General features: G+C 42.9%; 1 protein-coding gene across 4 annotated transcripts in view; it reads left to right on the top strand.

The window, feature by feature from the left end:
• Window positions 1–3,400, top strand: part of DLC1 (DLC1 Rho GTPase activating protein) — a 418,852-nt gene extending 415,452 nt beyond the window's left edge. For all 4 annotated transcript variants that reach the window (XM_045997026.1, XM_045997029.1, XM_045997031.1 and 1 more), the window contains 3 exons: window positions 707–924; window positions 2,089–2,262; window positions 2,992–3,400. In XM_045997026.1, coding sequence (XP_045852982.1) covers window positions 707–924; window positions 2,089–2,262; window positions 2,992–3,112 — 513 coding nt within the window. In that variant the 3' untranslated portion in view covers window positions 3,113–3,400. The remainder of the gene's footprint in view (window positions 1–706; window positions 925–2,088; window positions 2,263–2,991) is intronic.
• The last annotated feature ends 7,123 nt before the right edge of the window (window positions 3,401–10,523 follow it).

Genomic DNA, 10,523 nt, shown 5'->3' on the forward strand with positions numbered 1-10,523 from the left:
CACTCACTCCTGTCCTTGTAGACCTGGCCAGCCAGGTGGTTAGGTTCCCCAGGGAAGAGTGGAAGCCAGGTCAACAAGGAATCATAGTTACCTCACACTTGGAGGAACCAGACCATTCTCTGAAATCCTTTGGTTCCACAGAATCACAGTGCAGTTCCCTAGGCTCAAGGTATTGGGCGTTAGGGCATTCTGTGACATGCTTAGATTTTTCCATAATTTGATCAGAATCCCCTTGCACACTCCTCTGTTCTCAGCCACTCTTCTCTTGGCCCTTTAATAAGTGTGGATTAATTGAGGGAGAAATTAATTTGTTAGGACTAAAAGCCCCTTGAGGGCAGGGACATCTTGTATGGCTTAGCATGAGGCCCATGATAGTATTTCTTGATCCTGTCTCTACCGCCTTGAAGAGAGATAAAAAGTGGAGAGCATCTAGATGGCCATGCAGGCGTTAGCATGTAGATAAATGATCTTAGTTTTATTGCATTGACCCTAATATGAATCCCAGGAAGAGAGATGTTAATAATTTTGACCGGAAAATTGGTCAAAGGCCAGGTTTTCTGGCCTGCTCCTGAATATACCTAGGGACACCAGTATATAGGTAATAATTAGTCTTGAAACACGTGACTGTAAATATAGCTAGCAGTATGCCTTCAAAGTGTAGGTGTGTATGAGTTATCTTAGCACTGAAAAATAACATCCTCTTCAGGTGAGCGAAGGACCTCCTCTAAGGCTTTGGCGGTCCACCATCGAAGTCCCTGCCATGCCTGAGGAAATATTAAAGCGCCTACTCAAAGAGCAGCACCTCTGGGACGTAGATCTGTTGGATTCCAAAGTGATTGAAATCCTGGACAGCCAAACTGAAATTTACCAGTATGTCCAGAACAGTATGGCGCCCCATCCTGCCCGGGACTACGTTGTTTTGAGGTAAGAGCTTCCAGGTGGATCGCTGTAGCAGGGATGCACCTGGTGTCACTGAATGTGATGAGATGGTAAAATTACGTGAAGGTAGAAGGTTTGCTTCTGTTGAACCCTTCCAGATACGGAAAATGTATCTGTATGTCTGCAAACAGTGTGTTCATCCCTGAAAATAGTTAGAATGCGTTTGGAATCGAACTCAGAAATAGAGGCACATTCGGGGCACCTGGGTGGCTCAGGTGGTTAAGCATCCAAACTCTGGATTTCGGCTCAGGTCGTGATCTCTGGGTCGTGGGATCGAGCCCCGCGTCAGGCTCTGTGCTTTTTTTAAAGATTTTATTTATTTATCTGACAGACAGAGATCACAAGTAGGCAGAGAGGCAGGCAGAGAGAGAGGGGGAAGCATGTTCCCTGCTGAGCAGAGAGCCCGATGCGAGGCTCGATCCCAGGACCCCGAGATCATGACCTGAGCCGAAGGCAGAGGCTTTAACCCACTGAGCCACCCAGGCGCCCCCAGGTTCTGTGCTTAACACAGACTCTGCTTGTCCTTCTCCTTCGGCTCTTCTCCATGCTCACACTCTCTCAGTCTCTCTCAAATAAATAAATAAAGTCTTTAATAAAAGTTTTTTAAAATACAATAAATAGAGGCACAGTCAATTGGACTCTGTTCACTGGGAGCAGATTCTTGCCCCTTCTAGGACAGATTTTCTCGCTAGAACAGCTAGTGAATACATAAGCCAGGAAATAACATTGAAGTCCCAAGGGAGCTGTGGTTAAAGCCGAACTGTTTATAATCTGTAAACTCTCTGGAGACAGTATCGAACGAGGAATTCCCAAAATCCTTGAGGAAATGGCACATCATTAGTCCAGAGCTTTGCAACAGAGCACTACTCATTTGGATGTCCACGTGCTAGTACATTCGTGAAATATAAAAATTTCACATCATCTTGGTTCTTCAGAGAACTGGTGTGTGAATATATACGCGCTGTAGGGGCTCCGTACGGAGTTACTCTTTCGAGAGCCCTTGGTTCAGAGCAAGCCACCTCTCCGGGACTGGGTCACACAGCACAGGAACTGATCCTGCCTCTCAGCTGTCTCTTCTGACACCAGGGCCCATTTTCGGCTTGGCTTCTAGGAGAGTCCATCTTTGTCCCTCTGGTTTTATCTCTACAGAACGTGGAGGACCAATTTACCGAAGGGGGCATGTGCCCTTTTACTCACGTCCGTGGATCACGACCGGGCCCCTGTGGCAGGGGTGCGAGTCAATGTGCTTCTCTCCAGGTATCTGATCGAACCCTGCGGGTCAGGGAAATCCAAACTCACCTACATGTGCAGAGCTGATTTAAGGTAGGTTCTGGTTCTCATTTTTGTGATATGGTGAGGGTCCGGAGGAGGAAGAGACTTTTTGTCTGGTACAGAGAATGGCTTACTTGAACACATCATTGTATCTTATCTACTCCCTAAAGAGCAGTTTTCATAAAGTAACCCCTCCCTGTTTCTTGGTCTCTGTGGGACCGCTTCCTAATTTCGATCCCTTAGAGAAAGTGGTAATACACTTCTGCCGTGCATTTAAAACCGTAGGAACTGAGAGCTTGAGCTAGCAAGCAGATGATTCTCATTTTATATTCAAAGGTATTTGAAAATCTGAATATATATGAATAAACCCATGTTTCGGTAATTAATCGAATGAGTGCTCATACCAGAAAACTCAATGAAAATTCAGCAGTACAGCCAAAACGTGAACCTCTCAAAACTTTACAAAGTGGTTAAATTCTCACTTACAGTCTTTACGTCTTGGTACATTTTCAACCATCTGTGTGATCAGTTTTTGTTCTGTATGCTCGAGCTTTCCTTGAAAAATGTCACTCAGCATCTCTACTCAGTAAGTTGTTCTTTGAGGAACTTCTGGTTCCAAAAGTGCAGTGGCCGTGCCAGGAGGTTACCTGGGACTACCAGGAGTAATCTTTGCTTACGTGGCTTCTGGATCAAGACTTGGAAGTGTACTCAGAGCTCCGTCTGGCTTCTCTCAGTGCTTGCCAATGTGGAGAACCCATCTGCTCTCCCTTTCCATTGCAGGGGCCACATGCCAGAGTGGTACACAAAATCTTTTGGACATTTGTGTGCAGCTGAAGTCGTGAAGATCCGAGACTCTTTCAGCAATCAGAACACTGAAACCAAAGACACCAAATCTAGGTGATTATGGAAGCCGAGGGGCTGTGTCCACCGTCCGGACGTTAGTTTCTGGACACCCTTTGCCGGTCCTTGGAAGACTGGGTTCTGAGTCTAGTCCTGAAAAACCAAGAAAAAACTAAGTTGGCGTGTGGGGATCAACTGTAGCGATTTAAGACATTTTTAAAGCTGCTTTCTGTTTGTTGAAGGTCTAGATTATAGACCTTGACTGGAATATATAAGACTGTGCAAAAGAAAAAGAAAAGGTATTCTTATTCAGATTGCTTCTGAGAAGCAAAACTATAAAGACATTACAGAAAATAATGAAGATACTTCATTCTCTTGCGATACTGGTGTCTGTGTCCCTATGTCATTGTATTTGCAGCGTGTTGGGGGACTGGTGTATCCACTGGAGTAGATGGTCCTCTTCGAGCTGTTTCTCACTGAGATGAGCAAAGAAAGGTTTGCACAGAGGAGTGTGTGTATGTGTGTTTTGTTGCTGTTTGAATGGTAGAGACGTAAACGTTGGATGCGGTGTCTGGTACACTGGGAGCCTCCGAGAAGGATTTTGATGCGTCAGGTTCAGTTTAACCTGGAATTTCTGACTGCCCGTGGACCCATCCAGGAAGGGGACCCAACACCCTTGTTCACTTACTTTTTTTTCTCCAAGTTCTTAAGCACATTCCTTTTTTTTTTTTTTTAACCAACCTCTTTCCTTACAAATAATTGTAGTCAATTGATTCCCGTGTCCCTTCTCAAACATGGTTGTCTTTAGACCTGACTGCAAATAGTGATAGAGTTTTTAACCAGTATAAATTAGTTCAGAGAAGAAACTACCCCCCTCCCCCGCCACCACACTTACTAGCTCCAAAGCACAGTTTCATTTGGGGTTTTTATGTTTGTTTTACAAGTCAAGATAAAACGACTCAACATTCTTAACATCTACTCCCGAATCAAGTCTCAGAACGTGTTACCTGTTGGAATGCTTTTCGTTTTCATGTTTATAACCAAAACTCTTGAGGACACACCAAAAACATAGGAAATTATGTGTATCCCAAGGAAATCCCTGTAAATTTAACCCACGGCATTAAAATTTAGCAACAGGTGCTGATTGTGGTTATTCTCGGCATTTCTGAAGGCTACGCATGCTTAGTGGTTGGATTTGTCCTTTTCAGCAGATAGTTTTTCTGGTTTTGCAACTTTGTTTTTTTGCTTTATTTTCCCTACACTTCTTTTTCTTTTCCTTTATATCGATGCCCTTGGACTATATTTTTAGTGGTAAAGGAAAATAGTTATCATAGGGAGAAAACCCAAAAAGCACCAGCTCAGTTTCTCGGAAGGGTAGGTGGTGGTCTTTGTCCAGGTTGCACTGTAACCGTACAGACTGACTCATGGGACAGTATTAGCGAATTTTGTATGGATCAAAAGTGCACAATGTATGAATGAGAGTTGTAAGAAGGATTTTTATTTTGTTATAATCTAGTTACCATTGTCAGTGTTATTTCAAAGGTTCTTTGAAGAATTTGTGGAGGAAGGGAAGATTAGAGTTTTAAAATTTGAGTATTTTGGATATCAGTGTTCCTCATGAAGATATACTTGTATATTCAATTTTAATAGCTTTCAGATTTGTAAGATTGTATGTTGTATATACCATTCTATTAAGATAAACATGTATACATGTCCACTGTGCTTTCAAACATACATAAAGCATGTTAAAAATTATTATTTAAAATATACTTGTATTTATACCTCAGATATTCTTTTGGGTTTTGTACCTCAAGGCTTTTGTTTTTTTTCCTAATGTAAATACACTTTACGTGAATACAGTCTAAGTGAAAAAAAAAAAAGAGGTTTATAACTTGCTCTATATCTGTACAGAATATAATCCGTAAGTGCACTATTAAATGTTTAAAGTAAGGGAAAGGTCTGGCCTGCTTTCCTGTGTATTGCATCTCACGCCTACTTTTAAAACCACAGATTGCAACGCATATCATTCTAGCAGCAACTAAAATGAAAATCAGATTTGCTGAAGGAAAAATCGGACTGCAAATCATTCCAAGGCCAAACTGCCACTGAGCCACTCACTAACAAACAGGAAACCCTGGTGAAGGTTCAGGAAGCATGGAGATTCTCGCCTAACAAAGGTCGTTAGGAAACGATGCTGAGAAAGTTAAAAGAATAAGGAGCCAGTGAGAGAAAGATGCTGAGAAGCGAAGCCAAGGTCACCATTTAAGTCCACAAAAGGTCTCTTTCCCACTGTTCAGCTTTCCTGTGGAAAAGATTCCTTACAGTTTGACAACAGGAGAACTCCAAGGATGTGAATGTTCCAGGAACTCTGTAAGTCACCTCAAGTACTATCGCCACGACTTACTAATTGTGACTAATCACCTAGATTGTAAGCTCTTTGAGGGCAGGGCTCTTCTACACATCTTTATAATCCCCTACAGCGGCTTTCAGTGTTTTGTACTTGTAGGCACCTAATAAATTTATTATTTGCTAAATGGAACTCATTGAATCAGCTTCTGTTATTTGAGAACTGGGAGAACCTGAGATGCCGTCAGTCAGAGCCCCCACTTCGGCGCATCACTGCCCATTTGCGAGTGCAGAGAGTGGACCCGGTTAAACCCAAGGAAATCTGAACGTTTAAGCTGGAGAAGACGCGCAGATGCTGTATAGAGAGGCTGTCTGCGCTGGTTCTAAATGAGTTCTTTGTGATGGAGTTTTAATCATAATATTGTTTCTCTGAAACTGATACCATTTCAGAAGAGGTTTTATTCTGACACTCAGTCTGGGCATAGAGGAGGGGGAAAAGCCAAACCACAATAATTTTTAAAAGACACACAGAGACCAAAGGTTCTTTTTGTTTGTTGTTGTTTTGTCTTCTCTACTTCCAGATCTGGTTTCCTCAGAGCTAAATAAAATAAGGCACAGGGGGGCGCCTAGGTGGTTCAATGGGTTAAAGCCTCTGCCTTCAGCTCGGGTCATGATCTCAGGGTCCTGGGATTGAGCCCCACATCAGGCTCTCTGCTCAGTGGGGAGCCTGCTTCCTCCTCTCTCTGCCGGCCTCTCTGCCTACTTGTGATCTCTGTCTGATAAATGAATAATATCTTCAAAAAAATTAATAATAATAATAAGGCACAGGGTCCTTGGGTAACTCGGTTGAGAGTCTGCCTTCGGCTCAGGTCATGATCCTGGGGTCCTGGGGCTCTAGCCCCACGTCCAACACTCCGCTCAGCAAGAAGCCGGTTTCTCCCTCTGCCTGCCGCTACCTGCTTGTGTGCTCTCCGTCAAACAAATAAGTAAAATCTTAAAAAAAAAAAAAAATTAAAAACCTATGTCTTAAGCCTGAAATACCTATAACCTTAGTTGTCGGACAGGCTGCGGAAGGTTACCGGGAGGGAGGAGACGGCCTTACTGACACCACTGTATGTTCAGTTGGCTTTGTCAGGCTACCCATTTACTTCATCTACTCCTTGAGTCAGTTACTTGACGCCTACTGTTTACCTCACACTGCGCTCAGTACTGAAGACACGGCAGTGAGCAAAATGTCTTCACCCTCCCAAAACACAACTAAATGCTCACAGACACTAATGGAAATGATCCTCTGTACTGGCTGTGAGGACAGGCTCCTGTGGGGTGGGGTGGGGGTATTACAATCAGAATGGAACAAAACTCAAGGCAGTTATTAAACTGAAAACATCTTGCTCACCAAAGTATAGACAGAATAATTGAAAACTACAAGCAAAATCAGATGGTTCTTTAAGAGATTTTTTTTTTTCAGAGCTGTTGAAGACTAGTGAGATTTTTTGAAAAGTAAAACCTAAAGAAAAAATTAAGATGATCCTAATCAGTGCTTTCTAACATCACTAGTTAGGGGGGGGTGTGTGTGTGTGTGCGTGCGTGCGTGTGCGCGCGCGCGTGCGCACAGGGAGAGACAAAGGCTATAGATAGGTGTAGAATTTTACAACATCATTCATGGGTCCTTATTTCTGTCCACTTTTCACACTAATTTAAGCTTCACATGTACCCCATGAGGCATAAGTATTATTCTAAAATAAGGATACACCTTAGAGAGATCGTGACAATTAAGATACCCAGAACCAGGGGAAGGAGCCAAGACTCTAGTCCGGATCCACTGCGGCAACCATCTTTCATTTGCTGACCTTTCCCTAATCAGGAGGTAAATTTCTCATCGTAGCAACCAATCTGCATGGCCCCAGCATCAGAATTGAGAAGAACTCTAGGAAAATGAAGGTTCATAGCAAAATAATCACATTAATTCCGGTCTCAAATAATCCCTACAACTGAGATGTTGAAGGTGATATGAAGTGGGAAAAAACACATATGAGGCAGTTTGGCTTCAAGTTAATCCTTGAAAGAATTTATAGTTCTGTTTGCAAGTTGAATATCTCATTTGAAACTTAAAAAGACTCCATTTGGGCCTCCCTGTGAAACAGGACAGGTTCTCCCCCGTCTGCAAGCAGAGAACAATTAGATCCGTGCTCTGATTGCAACATGCCTAACCCCTCTGATCTCACATTGCTTCAGCAGTACAAGAGGAACATCTACCTACAGGCTTCTTAATGTGCAGCTCAGGACCAGAACCCCAGTCCTGTAACTTTCTGCAGTATGTCATCGTGCCCTTCCCAGCACACAATCTTATCATGAAGTACAACTGAGATCTTTGTGAAGGTGCTTTAAAAAGCAAGGGCTCCTGAAAGGGAAAGGAGCTTTCATGAAAGCAAAGTGGGATTGGACCCAAATGCTTTACCTCACCTGCCTGTTGAAGCATACAGTAATGATTATAAAGCAGAAATCCTCAACAATGAGATCATGGCATGCATGTCATCTTGGTGTTCCATCAGGATGAAATTTGCCTAAGGAATTTAAATTCCATTTGCCCAAGGAATGCAAATTACAAAAGGCCTCAAAGAGCCTGTGGCAGGGGGAGCTCATGTAGGTCTGTGCAGTTGTAATGAATTTGGGCCCATTCTCCAGGGGATGATCAGTCCTTTGCAGGCAAGGAGTTTGCTAAATCATGTTGGCAGCTGTAACCCAAAGTAATTACCCTTGCTGTGTATACACAGTTCCCATTAGAGCAGCGGTTTGCCTGTCTGGGCCCAAGGCTGTGTTGACACCTATAGTATAAACAGTTCTTCGCAGAGATTTTTCATTTCATTGGACTTAAAAAAATTAGTTCAGGTCTAGAAACATTGCTCCTCTTAGGGGATTTTCATTTCTTTCTCTCTCTTTCCTAGTAAGATACAAAGCATTTTGGAAAGCAAAAAGCCTTCCTCTCTTTAGGACTCAGAGAATGGCTCTCATCAACCATGGTAAGTGATTTGATCCTGTAAAAATAATCTAATTCCCAAGGAAACTGTTTCAGAAAGCTTTGTAGGTTACAGGTACCTTTCAAGTCCAAGTGTGTCTAGCTCAGGTCTGAATGGACTTGTTGACCCACCTAGTACTAAGCTTATAATGTGCCGGGTACTGGGATATGTGCATGACACACAGTTAATGTCACATTTAAATTTCACAGCAGTCCTTTGAGGGAAACCTTTTAGACTCATTTTATACATGAAGAAGCTCAAAGAAGTGGGGAGGCTTAAAGAAACAAAGTAGCGATATAATATTTGCAAAGGAACTCAAGAAGTTCTACAGCAGCCCATACAACAGAGCATTCTGCCGGGATGCAAATTTTCCCTCTCTGGGCTAACCAGCCCTGTGTGGTTGTTGAGCGCTGCAAATGTGGTTTGTGTGACCCAGGAACTTAATGCTTAGTTTCATTTAAATTTCCTATCAGTTTAAATTTAAATAGCTACAGGTAGCTAGTGGCTACTGTGTTAGTGCAAGTTTGATTTCAAAGAACAAAGAGTACTTCCAATTCCCGTCTCTCTTTTCCACCTGTAACAATCTTATTTTAAAAAGGAAGGAAGAGAAGGAAAGGAAGGAGAAGGGGAAGGGCAAGAGGAGAGGAGGAGAGAGAAGTGGAGGGGAGGGGAGAGGGGGGAGGGGAAAGGAGGGAGAGGAGAGGAGAGGAGAGGAGAACAGAGGAGAGGAGAGGAGAAAGAAGGAAGGAATATGGTAATTATTTATTAAAATATTTTTTAGATTTTAATATTTAAGATTTTAAGATTTCAGCTCAGATAACTCACTCAAAATTCCATGGGAATCAAACTGCGTCTCTTCCCGCCCATGGCAGGCTTCTGGGTTTCTCAAGCTTGAGGTGATTGACCTCTTTCCTTTGCTGCTAGAGTATTTGTACATTTCCAAACCAAAGATAAAGATGTAGCTGATCTGAAAGAATGTTTACTAATTCAGATTATTCTGTTCTGCTGGCTGCCAGCAAAGGCATCCTCAGTGATGTTGCTGTTGGGACCAAACAACGGTTGTCCCTTCGTGGTCTGAGCCTGTCCCCTCAGTTTCCTCGAATCCGGTGTCTAGGCTTTCACGGTGATGATACTGGCCACCTGGTGACAGCTGTCAGAGCCCATGGTATCTCCCAGTGACTGGGGTTCCTGATCCAGGTTAGATAACAGTGGGATGTCTGAGTGGAAAGGTCAGTCGTAACAACCCAAGACAAGGATCTTTGTCAAACGTTCCTAGCATTTTGCCTCAAAGGGCTATTTCTTAACATGCTCTATCCTTCTCCAAAGTTGTCAAAGATCTGTGATATTAAACAGTATAATTTCTTAAAATAATATACTTCTTTTCTTATTTTCAGTAAAGATGTGTATTATGTATAACTGGTGATCAAAGCCAGAAGCCTCTTAGAGAGAAATGGGAAATAACTTGGATGGTTCGTGATCTGAGCGTGTTCTCAGAGAAGAGCAGTTTACGATGGTTTTTTAGGCTAAAGACTGTGGTCCAAGGCCAGCCACCCCTCCCATGGAAGCTCAGTGAAGTTTCCTCACCCTGCTCAAGCAAGCACTTAGCACAGGAGATAATTAATCAAGGAAATGGGGAATTTAATGTCGTTCCAGAGAAACTAGTTTTCCTGACTTCTAGGGCTGGCTGATAGGATGTATTTTTTCCAATAACAAAGAGAAGCCGAGCTTTATTTTGAAGTTCACACAGTCTGTAAAGATTATTAAAGCAAAGGAAATCTGACCCCCTAGGACTGTGAATGTAGCTGTGAAATGTTGCAACATCTCAAAGAGATAGCGAATATTTTATTCCAAGACCCAGAACACTGAAAATGGAATACGTTTTCCTGCCACTTGCTGCAAAGGGAAGAAGATGCTAAATTTCCAGAAGCAAAATGACTTGGCTGGGAAGGAAGACTCATGGTATAGCTGTTGGTTTCTTGGCTTGTTGGTTTGCTTTCAACCGACTTAATACCTGACCTAAACACTCCTGAGTCCGACTGACCTCTGCCTCAGTGCCACCAGCGGGCATCTCCCGTTGGGCCTTCTACCTGGAGACATCCAACAGGATCA

This window comes from Meles meles, chromosome 2, assembly GCF_922984935.1.
Source record: "Meles meles chromosome 2, mMelMel3.1 paternal haplotype, whole genome shotgun sequence".
In the NCBI taxonomy this organism is placed as follows: domain Eukaryota; kingdom Metazoa; phylum Chordata; class Mammalia; order Carnivora; family Mustelidae; genus Meles; species Meles meles.